Consider the following 19,810-nt stretch of genomic DNA (forward strand, 5'->3'; position numbering starts at 1 on the left):
GTTGCCGCTGCCGCAGCCAAAAGTAGCAAAAACTGTCAACGAGCTAGAAACTGCCCCGCACGAGCGCGTCAAACATTAGTTTCATTTGCTACCCAGCAACTGTGGGGGGTTAACGGGGGGTATACTCTTTCAATGAGGAAGTAAATACATTGATTCATACATTAGTTGCAACATGAGGATATAGGAGATGGAAAAGAGCAACACACACTGAGAGAAATGCCATGGGAAAAGATTCTTAAGTATAACAAATAGTGAAATTCAATAGAATTTATTTTGATTAATAAAATTATAATAATAATAATAAAATATTCAATATATAATAAAATAAATAAATAAGAAAACCAATAAAAATATATACAAATAAAATTTAATTTTTAATCGAAATATAAAAAACTTAAAAAATATAATATTTAATTTGTGGAAAATAGATACACCTATTTTCAATTTAAATAAATAAATAATAAATTAAAATAAATACATAATAAATAAATAAAAAATAATAATTATTGTAAATCAAATAAAATAAAACCATAATAAATAAATAAATAATAAATAAATGAAATTTAATTAAATATATTTAAAATATATATGAATATGAATTTAGTTATGAATTATGTACAAGTTATATTTCATATTTTAATTAAAATTTCAATTAAATTGATTAAATACAAATTATAGAAGAAATATGGATTTAATAAATTAAATTTAAATTATATATGCAATATATTTATTTTTAAATTGAAAAAGAATTTTTTTTTAAATTATGTAATATGGTAAATATACTTAAATGAAATATTTTAAATGAGAAAACTTGCTTTTAACAATCTTTCATTAACATTTTCTGTTCTCCCATTAAAAGGCTGTTTTTCTTAGACAATTCCCCAGTAGAGGGTACCTTTTAGTCGTAGCATATACATGTCCCCTCATGTTTCAGTTGCAAGCTAATGGCAGGGGGAGGAGGGTAAAGTGTAAAATGAAATTATGGCAAGGCGTCAATGTGCGAGAGGAGTGCCCCGAAGCAAAGCAGGGTATAGCCGAGCAGCCCCAGCAAGAGCTTCGTTTGGCACAGGACCTCCTCAGAAAGAGGGCAAAGCACCTCCAGGAGCATTGCCAGTGAACGAAAGAGGAGTGAGGGGATTGCTCCTGGCTCCGCCGGATCGCTGGAGGGGGGAGGGGGGGACTCTCCCTGGCTTTTCCCAGTTGCATTGTTCTCCAACTGTTTTTCCGCTACTCTTTCGTCGTTAAGCACCAAAATTGAGTAACTGCACGTGAATGAAAATGAAAACAAAGCCAAGCTCTGCGCTCCGCTGCGTTGCAACATTGAGAGGGGCAGAGAGGACACAGGGGATTGGGGGCCGGGGGGCGTTGCACCGAGACTGGCGAAGTTTCACGCTAAAAACTTTTGCATTTCTTAACTAGTTTTTGTTATTGTTTTCTCTTCCCCTACCCTTACCCTTACAAAATGCGGCAAATGAAATTGCCCCCGCGTGTCTCTGCCCCCCACCCCAAAAAAAAAAAAAAACAAGGGGCCAAGGAAGGGGGGCATGGGGCCAGGCACACAGCCAAACAATAATTGAAATAAACACTTAAAAACTTTGACTGCAGCACTTTCTCCTCTCTTCTGTTCATTTCTTTCGTTTTCTTTTCTTTTCGGTTTGTGTTTGGGTTTTGGTCTTTGCCTTGTTTTGGGGGTGTGGGGGCGGGGGGAGGGGGTGTTTCCCCTGAAATAGTTTTCCCTTTTGGCTTATAAACGTGCCGCGTGCAGCAGTTAAATAATATTCCGCTGCCCCTCCAGCCATGGCTCTGGCAACAAAGCGTATAAATGTGTTGCATACTTTTGTGCGCTGTGGCACAATCTAATTACGAGAATATCTGCCACAGCCAGTGGCCAGCAGGACTGCTGTTGTTTTATTGTGATTTAGAGACAATTACGCAGAATATAATTAAGTCGTTGAAGCGTTTAAGCAAAAGTCAAGCAGAAACAAGCAGCCGCAGCGGCAGCGCCACAAGCAAGGACAAAAGTCTGGCCAGAGTCCTGGCCACAAATGAAGTTTGTTTTGTGCGGCACAACATGTCCTCGGGGCCAATGAGAGACAGCTAGAGCGATGCCCTTCGTGGCGCAGCGGGTATTGTGCATTTGAAGAGTGTTTTGGCCAAGAAGTCCCTCCTTTTGGCTCGTTGAACACCTGGCTTTAAGGAGACCCTCCCTTTGGAAAGGGTATCCTCCAGACACAACATTTATTGTATTTTGCATTTCTCACTCATTATGGCTTCATTGAGGACCAAAACAGGGCCCATATATCCCCGAATCTAGCCCCGAAAGACTCTATCAATGTCAGATTGATAAATGGCAACTCGTTGGCATCTCTCCCTTTCAAACATGGAAGGCCATAGAAGGCTTAATTATTGCATATAATTATGTGGCTGAGATTGGTGCCAGGCGAAACCATAAATCGAATTGCAGTTACCCTTCTTAGTCTTCGTAGACCACACACAAAAACCACTCTCATTCTTGGCCCTAACAAATTGCTCTCCAATTGGTCATGGCCCATTTAGTTTTGGCCCATTGGCCGGCTCTTGCCTGCACTGTTCCGTTACGTTCCCTTTTAGACCCTTGTTTTGCCTGTCGCTTTAAGCTGTCCGAAAATAGGTTTTTCATTTATCCAAATTGTTCGCTCCACAGCCATTGTTTTTGCCTTTGCCCCGCCACAAAAGCTTCACTAATTAATTTGATATTTTTTTCTCCTCCCCTCCGATCCGTCCCGCTCCTCTTCCCTGCTCTTCCCTGCTCTCTTTTTCCTACGCTCCTGTTAAATAGCAAAAATTAATGCCAAGGCAACACATTGCGGCACGGTGGGGCTGCGGCTGCGGCTGCGGTTTCTGGGCCGCCGAGAGGCGTTCCACCGATAAGAAGGCGCTCAAATGGCTCATAACATTTTGTGCCTCCTTTTGTTCTAGGTACATTTTTTTTATGGACATTCCAAGGCACGGACAAAAAACAAAAAACAGGAAAAGCGGAAAAATTAATATCAATTTTCGAGCTTTGTCTATGGCTAACAACCCTCGTTGTTGTTGGTTGTTTCTTGTTGCTGCTGTTGACGTAGATTATAATCAAATGTATTTTGTTCCGTTCTGTGAATAATTTTCCTTGCTTTTTTTTCTGGTATTTCTGGCATACCTGCTAATGCCCAAATACAAGGGTATAATGTCTCTAATGAAATGTATTTAAAATATCCACAAACTGCAGCACTTTTAAGGGTCTAAATGATCTATTATCTTTCTGTGCAACGAAATTGTCTGTATCCCACAACCAGAATCAAGTTTTTGCCTAGAACTTGTTGCTTTCAAAAACCCCATTGGTTTTGGATCATTTTTAGAGGCAAAATAAACAAAACAAAATTTGGCTCATTGAACACCTGGCCTTGGCACACTATTAATGGTAGAGCAATGCGCTTTTTATAGCATACTTTTAGGATTCAAATAAAAGGTAATATTTTATAAAATAAGAGTCCATAAAAGACACCTTTTTGTATTTGTTTCTATTTTTTTCGGGAGATATCCTGAATGAGGCTACATCTTTATTACCAATTTTGTTTTAAAAATTTTTTAAAAATTATATTTAATTAAAATTCTTAATTATAAAAATTAAAAAAATACTAATTATTTGTTTTATGTCTAATAAAAATTATTACAAAAAATGTATTCCTTGCTCTAAACCGAGTACAGGGTATCTGGCTTAGAGATTTTTCCCTTTAGATAATTTCCCTAGGAATGAGGTTTTTTTTGTAGTAGAATTTTCCATTTTCCCCCTGCCTGTTTTTTTCTTTTTTTTGGTATTTTGTGTTTATATTTTCGTTGCGTGCCTTTGGGCGCTATGAATATGTCGTCCTCTGGCTAGCTGTCCCTGTCCGTGGGTCTCCCTGGGTCTCCATGGCTCTCCCTGGCTCTCCCTGGCTTTATTATATTAATAGCAATTACTCATAATTACTCGCTCTCTGTTTTTTTACGCGCCTCCCCCTGCCTCCTCTGCTCCTCCTCTCCTTTCCCTGCAATTAACTTGATTACAACAACAGTGACAGCATTCTCTGTCTCTATGTGTCTCTGCGTCTATGTGTCTGTGTCTGCACTGCACTGACCCATGAAAAGGGGTCTGCTGGCCACGCCTGACCACGCTGGAGGGGTGCGGCAGTGAAAGGTTAGCGCTAGAGCACATGCTTATAAATCACAGAAGCTCCTTAAGCTGCTCCTACTGGTGTGGCTCTGGCTCTGGCACAGAGTTTTTCCTTTCGTTTTTCACTCAAATTCAGTTAACTGCCTTGAGGGGCTCTCTCGTTATCTCCATCTCCATCTCCATCTGGGGGCGCACATTTTTCGAGTACGCTCCCCTGCAAGTGAGGATATTATTTTTCGCTTTTCAGGGGCTCTTCTGCCACTGATAATAGAACATTTGGCCGCAAGACAAATTGTGTGCCCCCGCACACACCCACACACACCCACACACCCACACACAGACAGTCGTGGGTAATGTGAGAGGAGAGTGCTCTCTCTTGCTCCCCCTCCCGCTTTCCCTCCCGGCGACAATCATCATCAGTGTCAGCAACAGGAGGCGGATTCCTGCCGGATTCCTGGCTGTTCCTCGGCTGCCTTTTGATTCCGCGTTATCCCACAGCCGCAACGAACCCCATCGCATCTTCAATGTTTTTTTCCCCTCTTCTCTTCTTTTTTTTCGCTGTAATTGAAAAGCGCCGAAAAGCCAGCTACAAGTGGCGTGTGGCAGAGGATAGATGAGGGAGGCCAAGGCTCTTCCACTCTTCCACTCGCTCGCTGATTGACAACATATTCAAAAGCCAAATCATCGACTAATGCTAGTGCTAACGAGTGGGAGACATCCTTGCTGCCGGGCGGCGGCATGTGCGAAAATTAATTAACAAAATTGCGTTTTAAAAATGAGAGACGCGAGGCGTCGCGGCATCGCGGCGGCAAGAAAAAAACGACCCAACGAACGAGTGAAAGAAGGAAAGAAAAGGTTGCAATTACCGTTAATGAGTTTAATGCCAAAGGCGGGCGCCAAACGCATCTCCAGCCAGCTATCCTTTACGGCCCAGGCCTTCGCCCCCTCCCGCTAATGAGGAGGCATCGCAGAAGTTTCTCTGGTACTCTCTCTGGGATACCCTTTTGCAGGGCGGCTACCTTGATTCTTACGAAAGAACTGGCCAAGAGGGGCAGGGGGGCCAAGAGACTTTCTTTCTAGACTTTTTCGTCAGTTTTTATAAAGAAAAAATATTTTACTTTCCTTTGCACTTGACTTCACTTTGAATGGGGGAGGAGTGGGGGGGGGGGGGGGGGGGGGGGGGGGGGGCCAAAAGAAAGGGTCAAGAAGGCACGCAACAAGTCAGGACGGAGACCTTTGACGTGGCCTCAGAAATTACCCTTTTTACGTGGCACATTAATTTCGAGCTGGTTCACTGGGCACTGGGCAGTCCTTTCTCCTGCTGCCGCTGCTCCCGCTGCTGCTGTCAGGACCTTTTTCCACATTTGACCAGTTCATTGAAGCGATTTTGAGGCAAACAGCAACTGAACTATTGCCATGGCTGCCCACTGAATGTGCCACAAATGGCTCTAATGACTCTTTGACTCCTATCCAATCGATTCGTAATAGTATCTGTCGGATTGCTTCACTGATATTCTCACTTTTTCACTCTCTCTGGCGGCACTCTTCGTGTGGCAGTCTCTGGTCTCTGGTCTCTGCTTTTTTTTTTGTTTTATTTGATTCGATTGGTAATTGGAAGCCAATTAGTGGCCAAGTGTTAAATTAATTACCTAATGGCTGTCAGGGTTTGCTTATTGAACTCTTAAATAAAATGCATATGCATCTCTCTCTCTCTCTGGCTATAAAAGATAGAAAGATACTCTTCGATAGAAAGATAGAAGGATGTGTGTGTGTTTGTTGACTTAATTATATTTGCTGAGAGAGGGAGGGAGGGAGAGAGAGAGAGGTAATCAGAGCCCTGGAGTAGGTTCCCAGAGTCAAGGGCTGGACAAATACCACAGCTGCAGCTGCAGGTGCGAGGTCCGAGGTCGGAGGTCTCTGACAATGGCAAAGCAAATATTAAACTGCCCAGATATGTAAGGACTGCCAGGACTCTGGGTGTGTGTGGTCAAAGCCAGACTCCAGGATCATCTTAGGAGGAGCCTCCGTTTGGTAAACTTAAATATTTTATGGCAGCAGAGCGGCAGAGCAGCAGAGCGGCAGTCAGCCAGGTAAGTGCCGGTCGCATAGAAATAAAATTGCATACTTTACGGCGCCGGATGCGGCAAACGCGAGGAGGAGGAGCCACCCAACCCAACCACCCAAGAAGGAGTCCTGTCTGGTCCTGTCTGGCTGTCGTTGAAGCTACAATTCGATGAAATTTATTTACAGTTAAAAAACGTAGACAAGTGCCAAAGGAGAAGGATACCCAGACACGACTCCGCTGCCATCGACTACCGACTACGTGTGCGTGCCACACTCTCCCGCTCTCTGTGGCAGGTTTATTTAAAATTCAATTATGGCACACAATTGTTGCTGCCTCCCACCGTCCGCCGCAAATGCCAAATGAAGTGAGATTTTTTATGAACCCAGCGACCAACTCCACTCCATAAAAAAGGGTCCTGCGAGATGGGTTTTCTTTCTCGTGACAAATTGGAATTGAATTGGAATTTGTGTGTATATGTGTGCTATAAAACGCTTACCAAATAGTTCAGCTTATATATAAATTGTTCATCGATCCTTACCTGCAAATAAAATAGAAACGAAAGAAATCGGTTAGACATTTTATTGCGGAAACGGGGCTTAGATCTCTAAACATTTCGACAATAGACAATGGAATTACGTTTACAAGTACAACAATCTCTGGGGGAATATCTAGAGAGGCACACACATATCAAATCTCATACGACAATTACTAATTAGAGAGAGAGAGAGAGAGACAGAGAGAGGGAGGTATACAAAAAAATATATATAAAAATAAATCTAGATAAAATATTTATAATTGTAATAAAAATCATTTAATGAGCAATATAATTATTCTATGATATAGATTTACATTTTGAAAATCTTTTAATGATGGCAGGAAATTGCCTGCCTTCCCCTCCCCTCTGGCATATCACTTTTCAAGGTCCTGGGTCCTCCAATTTCCAATCTAATTATAAATTGATGTCGCTAGAAATGGCATTGGGGTTTCTGATAATTTTTAATAATTCCCCAGTGCCACGGTAGCCCTGTATCCTGTATCCTGTATCAACAGGAGCCCGCCTTCTTCATCATTATTGTCTGTCATTGTGACACCCGAAATCTTGTCAAAGAAATCTCAATTATAAGCTTTATTGATTTGCATAGCAAGCGGAAAACCAGAGAGAAAAACAGGGAAAAGCAGAAAGAAAAGCAGGGAAAACAACAACAACAACAGAAAATGGTAAACAAGCCTCGGCACAGCTCGACTGCTATTTACGCTCCATTCTCCATTTCTGCCGGGCTTTTGCACGTTTTCCTTTTCTTTCGGGCGGACAGAGAGAAAAATGTTCATGAAAAACAATTACGATAAAAATGTGGGTCTCCGTTTCTGTCCTGTTCTATAGGTGGCCACTCCCCCTCACCCTCTTGGGTTAGGTAACGGCAACCTGCCCAAGCGACAAGCTTCGAGCACGGATAAAAGCAAATTATGATAACAATAAAGATTTAACTAGAGAGAGAGTGGAGGGTGGAGGGTGGAGAGTGGAGAGTGGAGTCTGGGGCATGGATAGACCGTCAAGTGGCATTGCCATTGACATCCCATCCCCCCCATGCCGCATTGGAATCGACGATACAAAGGACACGGGAGACGGTTATCTGCCGCCGAAGCATGGGACAATTTAAATAGACATTTATCTTGTGGCAGCGACACAGCGCAGGTTGCGGCGCACACATACACGTGCCGTTGGTGCCTATAACAAAATTACAGGAGACTGCGACGGCGGGCCTGATCCATGACGATGATGACCCCCGACCCCCACGCAGCATTTCGCTGACATTGATGATGTGTATCAGGAGAGGCGGAGAGAGGGGGGGGAGAGTGGGTTTTTTCTTGCTTCATCTTTCTGTTGCTTTTCTTTTTTGTTTTTGTTTTGTTTGATTTTTATTTATGCAACAACAACACAACCGCAAGATTTCTTTGCCTATTTTCTACTTTCCTTTCTTTTTTTGTTTTCCTTTCTCCCTCTCCTCCCCCCCCCCCCCCTCTCTCCTTCGTTCATTATTTTCTTTATAATTTTTGGCTTGGCAAATGTTTTTCAAAGCATAAAAATACTTTTACATTAACTTGTTCTAACAACACACACACACACACACACAACGCACTGTGCCACAAAAAGTTGCACAACATTTTCGGGGTTTGCTTTTAACGCTCAACGACTTTGCGTTGCCTACTTTTTAAGGGGGGGATGGGCAGTGGAGGGGGTGGAGGAAAGAACAACAACAAGTTATGGAAAAGTGTCTGGGAGTGTGCGAGTGTGTGTGTGTGTGTGTGCTTTACTTTGGGTTTTTGGCAAGAAAGAAAGTTCCTTGCACTCCTCCACACACACACACACACACACACACACCCACACACCCCCTCTATATCCCTGTCCCTCTCTCTAGCTTTGGTGGCTCCTTGGCTATATCAACATAATTTGCGTTAAGTGGTGTTCGAGAAAGCAATGCGCCGAAAAAAAATAGAAGAAACTTGGAACATTTACGATTTGCTTAATGCGTTTGCCTATCTATCACCACCCACCCCGCCCCTCACAGCACCCCCCTTCTAGCTAGCTGCCTATTAAACTGCAATAAAGGCCATGTCTGGCTGGTTGGCTGCCTGCCAAGTGGCAGCAACAGTTAACCAGTTTTCCCGCCACAGATACACCGAAAGAGCGGGGGTTCCACCGATTTTGGTATTGGCCTAATTGGCTGCCTGTTGTTGGCTGTTGTCTGGGGGCCCTGGGGCGGCATACGGCACCGACAAAAAATCTGTTGCATACTTACAGGCGGATCGGGTCGGGTTCGGGTCCCCTTAATAACATTTTTGCAGATAAGTCTATATGTTCGCCCGTTTGTGCCCTACGTGCCTTGGATTCTTGTGTTCCCTTTTGTCTAGGACTCCTCCTCCTCCTCCTCCTTGGCTTTAGATTTTGGCCATATCGATAGCAAAAAAGCGTATACGTATTGCATATTTGCTTTTGGGTTTTTCTACATTTTTATGGCTGCTGGGCAAAATTTATGATTTCCCTTTATTTTCTTTTGTTCAGAAAAAGGATTTGCTACCTGGAAGGGGGCCAGGACCTGCCATTGTGTGTGTGTGTGCTTTAAGCGCCTTTAAAATTTACATGAATATCAAATCAGAAGGCGAAAGCAGCTCCAGCAGCTCCAGCAGCAGCAGTTTATGGCAATTAAAACAAATTAACCGAGCGACAGGCACAACACAACAACAAAGGACCGCTCTCACCGCTCTCCTGCAGAGGACGAGTATCAAAGTTCAAAAGCCGCCTAGGCCTGGGCCTGGGCCTAAGCATAAAGTTGGCTAAACAGCAGCCTCCCATGGATGGATGGATGGATGGCTGCCGTTGATGAGTCGCCTAATGAACTTGTGTTTCCCCAAAGAGAGAGGGAGAGCGAGACGAGCACCAGGCAAATACAAGGCACAGACAGAGTGGCAGAGAATTGATTTGCATAGCAACCAGCACTCCTCCCCCAGCCGCCCCGCTAAGCAGTTAAACTATTTAAGGCATACAAAAGCAACAATTGGAGGAGGAGGGTGGGCTGGGGGGTGGTGGCATCTATGGCAACTACAATTCTGGGGGCAAACGCCGCAGGCTGAAGTGTCAAAGACATCGGGCAGCTCCAGAGCCAACACAAATGTTGACAAGCTAATGAAATGCGAGGAGGTTCTGGGTCCAAAATTGATACACTCCCGAGACGGAGAGCAGAGTAGTCCCCGGCGACCAGTGTGGCAGGGGACTCCTCTCGGCTATGCAAATCGAAATTATAATGAAATCAACCATAAGAGGGAGCCCCGGCCAAATTGATTGATGGCACAGTTTCTGGTTGTGAAGGTCTCAATATTCCATATTCCACATTTATGGCCTTGATCGAGGGCCCAGAAACAATTTGCCAAAAAAGATACACTATCCGTATTCGTCGCCAAAGTGCTAAATCACATCAATATGTAACCCACTCGGAAAACAGCAAGGAAACACAGGAACAAAAAAACCTAAAGAAACCGAGAGAGAAAAAAAAAACAGATGGCAAAGATGTTTATCTACGAGTCGCCCCCAACCATCCTGGGGGCAACGATTTGCTATGCAATTTTACACACTTGACCATTAAACGTGGCCATTGGGAGCAGTTTGCATAGCAATGAAGCCAAAAGGCGCACAGCACAAGGAGACCAGCAAAAGCTGTATTCTGAATGCTGCTGAATGCTGAATGGAGGAGCCATAGAACCATAGTCCGGGGTTCAACTTGATGAAGTATGAATGATTACAGAGACAGAGAGAGAGAGAGAGACCTAGAGAGACCTAGAGAGAGAGATGATGGCCCGAGCTAACCGCATTGAGGAGGTGTGTCTAGTTGACTGTAAAAACTTCAATGAATAAATTTTTCGAAGCTCTCCGTTTTTCTCTCTCTGTCTGTAAGGGGCATAAATACAAGTCCAGTCACATATACATATCTGATGGATGGAATGGGGCAGATGCCGGCAGTAGGCAGGCAGCAGCAAGTAAATTGATCGAAATGAAAATTCTCATAAATTTGCATAGCCACAAAAAGTAGGGAATTTATGGCCCAGGCTGATCGGAACTGAAACAATTCTGGGATAGGAAAAAAATGTAAATAAATAAAAGGTGCACGTCATAAATTGAGAGTCAGGGGTATGGCCATTTAACCCATTAAAGTCCTAAGAAATTAAATAAAGAAAGTGCCCCCTGGCACTGTCCCCGCCCCTGCTCCCCTGCCCCCCTGCTGACACTTGACGATTTGTCATGTTGACACAATAAAACGTCAGAGAACGTCGACTGAAAAGTCGAAGAAAAAGCCAGGAGGAGGAGGAGGAGGAGCAGAAGGAGATTCCCTGGAATTATGACAAACTGTCTCGAAAATGCTGCTGGAAAATACTGTTAACGTTTTTGAGGCAGGAGAACCTGGACAAAAGGACACAGAGAGCGTGGAAGGGCCAAAGGTTTTTTTCGTCGAGTGACGAAACGAATGAATAAAGGAGCGAACGGAACGTGGCACGAACGTATGAGGCAAATGTCTGTTGATGAAAATGATGAAACAGCAAGAAAATATGCCAGGGGGGGGGGGGGGGGGGGGCGTGGGGCCGGGGGCCAGGGGCAGGTCCATGCAAATACAATGAACTTGACTTGAAAGTGGCGCCCGGGTCCTGGGCATCCTTCTCTCTGGCCTGATGTCTGCATTTATGAGCATAAAAAATTGGCACCGCATTTACACAGACAATCAAGAGCAGTCCTTGAGAGTCAGGGGGTGGGGGAGGGGAAAATCGCTTAAAAGGCAAAAAGGCGACAATGGCTTTCGGCATTTTTTTGCTTTTCTATTTTCCTGCTGGAAATTGCACAACTCATCAAAAGTCTGCGTCTCTCCGGCATTTGCATTTACCGGAAAATTCCATGTTGATTCCCCGACAAAAAGGTGACAATTGTTGGGGCCTGCATTTAATCAAGTGCCAGCCGGTGCCGCCTGCCTCATCAGAGTGTTGCCACAAATTAGTGATTAGCATGTGTTTATGCTGCCCATAAAATATTCTATGCCTCTCAGAGGCACAGCGAAAAGGAACGAGGAGGAGTGCATAAAAGTTTCTGCATAATTCAGGCACCGCGACACACATATTCTGTCTTCAGTCGTCAGCCTCTTATAATAATAATTAGACAAGAGAGCGAGGGACAGACAGGGGCGTCTCTCTGCCTCTGCCTCTGTCTGTGCAGATATTAATCAGCCTTCAAGGCAGAACAAGGACTCCCATCGTCATCCTTCATCATCCTTCGCCCGGCCAACGCATGAAAGATGGAAACTTTTCACCCGCCACAAACTTATTTTCAACAAATTAATTTTACCACTCGCCCAAAAAAGGATGCCTCCTGCTCGCTATTTGCTCAAACTCTAGTTAATGAAATCACCTGCACTCGACTCCACTCCACTCCACTCGACTCCCGGCCGCACAGATTGCTTGCCACAGAGCGAGTGCGAGTGCCAGTGGCAGTGGCAGTGTCTGTGCACTCAGGGAAAAGTCGGGCACATCCATATTTAAATTTAAATCAGAAATAGTGGAATTAAATGGCAATCACTTTGATTCAAACATAAATGTATTAAACAAGATTTTATCTCAAAATAAAATAATTTAAAATAAATATAACATATTCAATTTGTGGGAAATATATTTATATGAAATTATTTAATTATGATGGAGAATTATTTATTTAAAATAATAAATTTGTTTAATTTTATACAAGAAAATATTTCGTTCAAGTATAAAATATATTTAATCAAAATATAAAATATATTAATTTTAATAATCAAATATTTAAATATTTAATTATGAAAAAGATTTAATTTAAATATGAAATATATTTATTTGAAATACGAATATATTTCTACGCAAATATATAATTTAGGTATAAATATATTTAGCTAAAATAATAAATATATTCATTTTAAATATGAAAATATTCTATCCAAATAAGAAAATATTTCATATAAATATAGAAAATATTTCATTTTAATTTAGAAAATATTTCATTAAAATATAGAACATATTTCTTTCAAATATAGAAAATATTTCATTAAAATATAGAATACATTCATTTAAATCTGGAAAATATTTAATTTAAACATAGAAAATACCTAATATTTTCATATTTATAGTTGAATATTGAAAAATGATTGAATGATTGAAATTGAAATGAGATTGAAATGATTGAAAAATGAAATATATTTCTTAATGTACCAAATATATATCGACAAAAAATTATTTAAAAAAAAAACACCATAATTATAAATATGAAATATCTTTAATTTATATATGAAAATATTTTATTAAAATATAGAATAAATTTAATCATTTTAATAATTAAATATGAAATATATTTATGTGGAACATAAAATATATTTTTTCTCAAAGTAAAAAATAATTCAAAAAAAAATCTAAGTGAAAAAATGTTTCTTTTCACTTTTTCCCCTCTCGCAGGAAATGCCATAAAGGCGTTAAATCCAAGTCGAAATATTTAAATTTCAGTGCTTTTCCTCCCAAAGAGTGTGGGGCAGGGGAGGGGGGAGTGTGTGCGTTTTTGGTTAACTTCAAAACTCGCGCCCACATTATGTCTGGCATCGATGGCAGGCTCTGGCTCTGGCTCTGGTTCTGTTTTTGGCTCTGACGCTCCTTTGCTCCTGCGGCTCACTGATGCACACCTTTTAAGGATTTATTTATATGCTTCTTTTTTTGGTGGGTGCATTTGTTCAGTGCAATTTCCAGCTGCCAGACGCAGCATTTTCCTCTGCCACATACATCAAGCTGCGGGCAACCGAAACCGAAACGCTGCACGAGAGGACCTGACGCATATGGAAATGATGTCCGCGCGCCAGCGGTGCGGGGGGGCAGTGGAGAGTGGAGGGGGAGGGAGTGGGGGATGGTAATGCAAAACGTAGCAAATTGAGTTCATTTCGTGGCAGGCAGCAGGCAGCAGGCGAAACTTATCATTAGTATCGCTTTTCAGCGCACTCGTGCCGCATGCCGAATGAAGCACAGACACACACACACAGGACACGGTAAGGGGCACGGGGCACGGGGCACGGGGCACGGGGCACGGCGGACCCTGGCGCACGTAAACATGTAATAATTACTTGGTTTCTAGGTGTTTTTCAACTCACTTTTACTCCGCCAAAAGTTGCGGCACAACTTTTTTGTTACGGGTTAGACGGCAGAGTGTGGCAGTGGCAGTGGCAGAGTGGATTGTGTGTGGCACGACTAGACCTTCTGCTAAGCGAGTATTAGTGGAAATTTAATATTGCAATTAATACAGCAACAAAGTGTGCATTGCATATTAATAAGTTAGTTTTCTGTCGTTTCTAGTTTGAGTTTGAGTGAGTGCCCGCCCAGGACTCCACGTGTGCTCATGCCGGATTAGTGCACTGGAGGGCAAACATTTTGTGTGCTCGTAAAAGCCAAAGTTACAACCCCACAAGTTGGCTTAGGGGTGGGGGGGCTGAAGGGGGTGCCCTAGCCGCACAGCGTGTTTGGTTTTAATGGCTTGCCAGTCAGTCAGTCAGGGAGTCAGAGAGTCCTTCCTTCCGTCAGCCACACATTCAATATTCATATTCATATTCATATTCCCGAGCTCTGGCTCTCGGTGGTTCTCTTACTCTCGTTTAAGCTTTTAATGATTTCCAAAGTTCTGTCCGCGAAAAAAAAGGAGGAGGAGGAGGAGGAGGAGGAGGAACTTTCGGATTTAATGCGCTTAGCCCCGGACGTTTAACTGCAAAAACTTACGAGTACTCCGTGCATTTCTTTTGCTTCTTTTGCTGTGATTTAGTTTTGGAAAATCTTCGTCCATTTTTATTTTTTTTTTCTGTTCACGCGCCGCCTGCTATTCAAAAAGGAAAATCGTCCAGCGGGCGGGCGGGCTGGCGACAAAAAACTATTTGTGCAAACAACAAAGAAAACTTGCGCGCAAAAAGGAAAATCATCATCAGCGGCAGCAACAGGAGGAGGAGGAGCGGTAGTTGGAGATGGAAAGCCTCTGAAGGAACATCGCAAGTGCAGCCAACTACAAAAGCGCAACAAAAGCAATTTAAATTTAGCCAACGGCATTTTCTCGAGCACAGAACAGAAAGCGGAGCAGAGCCGCCGTGCCGGAGCGGAGTGGAGTGGAGGGGGGTGGAGGGTGCACGTACAGCATTTCATTTCATTTGCCGGGCAGCGGGCGAGAAACGTTTTTAGTCATAACTTTTTAATTTGTTTGTCAGCGACAGGCAGCCACCGCGGTGAGAGGGGGCTGGGGGGGCGGAGGGGGGATTCCCCACATCCTTATCGAAACCCAAGCCAAGGAAACTCCTCCGTACCGAATCGAAGATCCAAGTCCTGTCTGATTAGCGCAATTGTGAGAGCCCAAGACCAGCCGAGGGACAGACTTCGGAGGCCCCAAAAAGTATGCTATGGAAATCGATTCGAAAAGAATGAAGCAAATTCATAATCCACAAGACAAGGACCCATCGAGCCGGTAAAAGGCGAAGCATTGGATACACTTGCAGGACCATCGACTGCCTGGATGGCTGCGAGATTTATTCTTCAGAGAGAAGGTCTGCGAATGAGGCATATTTCTCTGAAGCAGGGTAAGACTACGACCATCACAATGCTTTGTCCCCATTCGGTTTCCCCAAAAGCAGCATTTGATCAATGCAAAAATGTGTGCTCGGTGTACATGTCTCTAGGGTTGATTTATCTATTTACTCGACAGCCTCGTCATCGAGTGGCAGGACGGCTCCTTTTGGGAGCTGTCAATATTTAAAACGTTGTCCTTGCTGTGTCCTGCTGCCCCCAACCACCACCTACCCTGCTGTCCCTGCTGTCGCTTCTGCTCCGTGCTTAACAAGAGTTTATTGAATTTTATTTTCTCATCTCAGTTTGATGGCAGCTCTACCCCGCTGCCCCCCTCTACACCCCTGCTCTTGTTCTTTTTTTTTGGGGGGGAGGGGGGCAACATATTGCTTGTCTCATTTCTTGACACACTTTTTCCTCCTGGCAGGTCTCCGGCCTGCATTTAAATTTCAAATTGTTTTATTGCCGGACCCCGAAAATAATTGAAAATTCTGTACAAGGAAAACACTTTCTTTTTTTTTTTTTGTAAATCGCTTAATATACAAAAAAAATTTCCAGGGCGCGAAGGGGCAAAACTTTTCCGCCGTGTTTGCTCCCCATGTCCGGCCCGTATCCGTGTTCAAGTTTTTCGATTACGGATTAATGTAATATTTTTTATATTATTATTTTGTTGACCCCTGACCCCCTCGGTTTCGAGTGGCGCTTGTTTGTTCGACTTGGACGCTGGCTTGAAAGTTTGATGAATTTTTTCAAATTTAAAAACTTTATTTATTTGAGAGCAGAGAATCCCGGCTTATTAGAACTCCCACTCTATGCCCCACGCAGAAGACACTTCAAAGGCGGACGCCCCACCCCCCAATGCCCCACCACTCCACCGCTAATATGTTTATTTGAATTGCTTTTTCCTCGACGCAGATTTTCCTAATTTGAAAACATTTTCTATTTACCCTCGGAGCTCAGCGTAGAATCTTTTATGTCTCACTCTGTGGCTCTGTCAATATCCTTATTTATCTGCGGTTTTGCGGGGGGCTTTATTAGCACCTTTGGCGGTTGTTTGTATCCCCCCCCCCAACACCACCCACATCCCCTCCCCACCAAGGATCCACCGGAGTGTGGGAGGCTCTATTTCATTCGGTATTTGCTTAGGCAGTTGCCTGTTGACAAAAAATACACATGGTTCCCCCCTGCTCCTGTTTTATTAATAAATTTTAATATGATTTTTCACAGCGCATTACAATTGCAATTGCAATTTGTGTGTGTGGTATTTTGTTTGAAGCAAACAAGGAAATACCTCAATAACAATTATAATTACACACAGAAATGTGGGAATATTTCCATGTCCGAATGCATTTAATGGATGGCAGAAATATTCCACAAAACTAATGCAAAATTCAACATATTACTGGGGCAAATCGGGGCTAATGGATGTGCACTCCATGGCCGTCCAGGGCTGTGGGTGGGGGCGGGGGGTGCCAAATGGAGGCGCGGCGGGGCGTATGTTAAACAAAATCAATTACAGATAATTTAACTTGAATGGCGGGGAGGGTGGCAGGGCCATAATAGAGTCATTTAAGTACAGTTTAAACATTAATACGGGGGGTAATTGCAGCGTCTAACACTCTTGCAGCTGTCTGGGGCAGCGGATAAATCGATACTAAATGTGGCAGACTGGCCGCCTGTCCGATTGCGTTCCACAAACAAAGCAGAAACCCACACACACACACACACACACACAGGCGCAGGACACATAAAACACAGGATATACGTGGGGGCACAATACATCACACGTGGAGGACACAGAGGCCACCGCCGCCTGCCGCCGCCGCGACCACACAACTGGGGAAATACAACTAAAAACTAGTCCAACTACGACTCCGAGTCCGAGTCCTGGCCAGAAACAGAAAGAAAAAAAAACAACGCAGGAGCTGCCACACTTTTTGCTCGCCTTCTGGCGCCTGCAGTTTTCCCTCTCCTCTCTGTCTCTCTCTTTGGTCTCTGGTCGACGGCCAACAAATTGCAGTGACATTTTCAACGCCAACTAATCAATATGGTCCGACACATGTGGCCAGCAGGAGGAGCAGCAGGAGTGGGAGGCATAGGAGGAGTCCTCGGGCAGGACAAAGCGTAAGTGCTAGCCAAACAATTGCGGTTAATGCTCGCCCCCTGGAACGCGCGATAGTTATGACTGATAAAATGCGGCATAATAAACCCCGCAGTACGTTTTTGGTGCAACAAAGTCCAGCTTTTAGACCCTTAAAATCCCTCAGAATACCTACAGGCCCGATACAAAAAAAGGGAGGCACAAGCAAAGGCAAAGGCAGAGGCTCATTGGTATGCCACGAGGTTGCACAATATTTTATTACGAGCCATTGAACCCGAAGGACGTGGCGCGTGGGGCCAGAAAGAAGGAATCCAGCCTGAAGAAGGATCCACGGTATTCGAATATTCATATATAATTTCATTTAATTGGCGTTTAATCGACTCCTCCTTCGAGGAAGTGTCTGGGATGGGATGGGTGTGGCATTTATTATGTGGTGAATAAATATATATAATTATAAAATCTACTGGTAAGTGGCGTATATCTTAGACACTAGCTTAAAGGTATCCGTACTTAAAGATACGTCTCGGATATCAGTAATTAACAAAAAGGGGACGGGGGTGGTGGCAGGGGAGAGAGAAATGTACAACAAATTACAACAACAACAACAACAGCAATTTATCTACGGATGGAATGATGGAAGAGTTGTTCTACTAGAAATGTATCTACAGAATTTACAACAAATATGGATGGCAGGCAAAAGCTTCAGTTTTTAGAGAGAAAGATACAAGATATAGTAAGAAATAGATATAGATACAGAGGGAAAGAGAGAGAGAGACAGAGAGTAATGCTACTTTTTCTTTGATACGAAAATGACTGGCGGGAAAAAAAAGACTCCCAAAGAGAGGGAGAGAGAGATCATTTTCTTTTCTTAGTTTTGGTTTTTTTTTTAGTGAACACACAAACCTTTTTAGGAGAAGATAAGTGTAGTGAAGTTGGCGATGGCATAGAACAATCAGAAGATGCAGAACTGCAGCCGCTGCTGGCGCTGCTGCATCCCGTGGCGGCACGGCCCCCGGCCCCGCCCGCCGATGGCGACGGCGGCGGCGACGATGGCTGCAGTGGTCCCGGCCCCAGCAGCGAGAGCAGGGGCAGGGGCACGGGCGCACCACCGCCGCCATGGCCGGGGCCAAGGCCAAGGCCAAGGCCGGCGCCCCAGATGCCAGCAGCCGCAGCCGCAGGCGGCTGCTTAGTAGTAGTGGTAGTAGTTCTAGTTACGGCTGATAGATTAACTGTATTATTTACATTGTTGGTCGGTGTCGTTGCTGCGGACGTGGGCGTGGCGGCCGTGGCAAACATCGCCGAGGCGGCCACTGCCGCCGCCCCAGCCGGTATGATCGTGAGCGGCGTGCTCGGCGCCGCAAAGAACTGTGGCGCTGCCGCTGCCGCCCCCACAGCCTGGGTCCCGGCCTGGTACTTGGTGGGCGTGGCCGGTGCAGCGGCCACACTCACGTTGTTCACCTGCAGCTGCATGTACGTCTGCAGCATGGCCTGTGCCTGGGCCTGGGCCTGGGCCTGTGCCTGGTAGTGGTACTGCTGCTGGAGCTGCTGTTGATGCTGCGCCTGGGCCTGGGCCTGGGCCTGGGCTTGGGCCTGGGCCACCGCCACCTGCTGATGAAAGACGGCCGCCTGCTGCTGTTGTTGGTGGTGCTGCTGCTGCTGCTGCTGCTGCTGTTGGTGCTGCTGGTGGACGGCAACGATGCTGGTCTGCATGGCCGGCGTGGGGTAGGCCTGATAGGTGGCTGCTGCAGTCGCGGCTGCCGCCGGATGCTGCAGATGCGGATGTGGATGCGGATGCGTGGACGGCGGTGCGTGCAACAATTGCATTTGCTGTGCGTGGTGTGAAGGGTTTTTGCTCTATTCAGATTATTTGTGGTATTTTTTGTTTGGTATTTTTGTTTGGTATTTTTGTGGTATTTTTTTGGTTTTCTGTTTTTATTTTTTGAATTGGCAAAAACACAAAAAATTCATGGACTCAAAGGCAAACAAAATTTCATTTCTACAAAAAACACAAAAAATTAACTGAAAATATTTGTTCCTCGTTTCAGTCAGTATTTTTTTTTTTTTAGTATTTTCTGTGGTTTGGTGGCGCGAACAAGGTCGGAGGTTACCTAAGATTTCTGTTAAAATTATAAATGGTTTCTGTGGGTAGGGAGGGGGTAACAAGAGAGAGAGAGAGAGTAAGAGAGAAGGGGAGAGAGAGAGAGAGAGACTACAGGAAGTGATTCGAGTTTTGGCAGTGGATAGCGAGTTTAGCGAGCGCTACGAGTGGATAGATAAATCTACAATTGGAACAGTAGAACAGTAGTGAGAGATAGACATAAAGAAACAGAGAGAG

At 44.2% G+C, this 19,810-nt stretch overlaps 1 protein-coding gene across 9 annotated transcripts in view; it reads right to left on the reverse strand.

Moving 5' to 3' along the window:
* Window positions 1–19,810, reverse strand: part of LOC108155027 (polypyrimidine tract-binding protein 1) — a 170,654-nt gene that overhangs the window by 60,967 nt on the left and 89,877 nt on the right. For 4 of the 9 annotated variants that reach the window (XM_033388556.1, XM_033388558.1, XM_033388557.1 and 1 more), the window contains one exon: window positions 6,733–6,774. The exons of 4 other annotated variants lie outside the window; for them this stretch is intronic. In XM_033388556.1, coding sequence (XP_033244447.1) covers window positions 6,733–6,774 — 42 coding nt within the window. Of the gene's footprint in view, window positions 1–6,732; window positions 6,775–13,208; window positions 19,303–19,810 lie in introns of those variants that run through there. One more of the 9 variants, XM_033388560.1, reaches the window with a different exon arrangement.

Source organism: Drosophila miranda, chromosome 2 (genome assembly GCF_003369915.1).
Source record: "Drosophila miranda strain MSH22 chromosome 2, D.miranda_PacBio2.1, whole genome shotgun sequence".
Classification (NCBI taxonomy): domain Eukaryota; kingdom Metazoa; phylum Arthropoda; class Insecta; order Diptera; family Drosophilidae; genus Drosophila; species Drosophila miranda.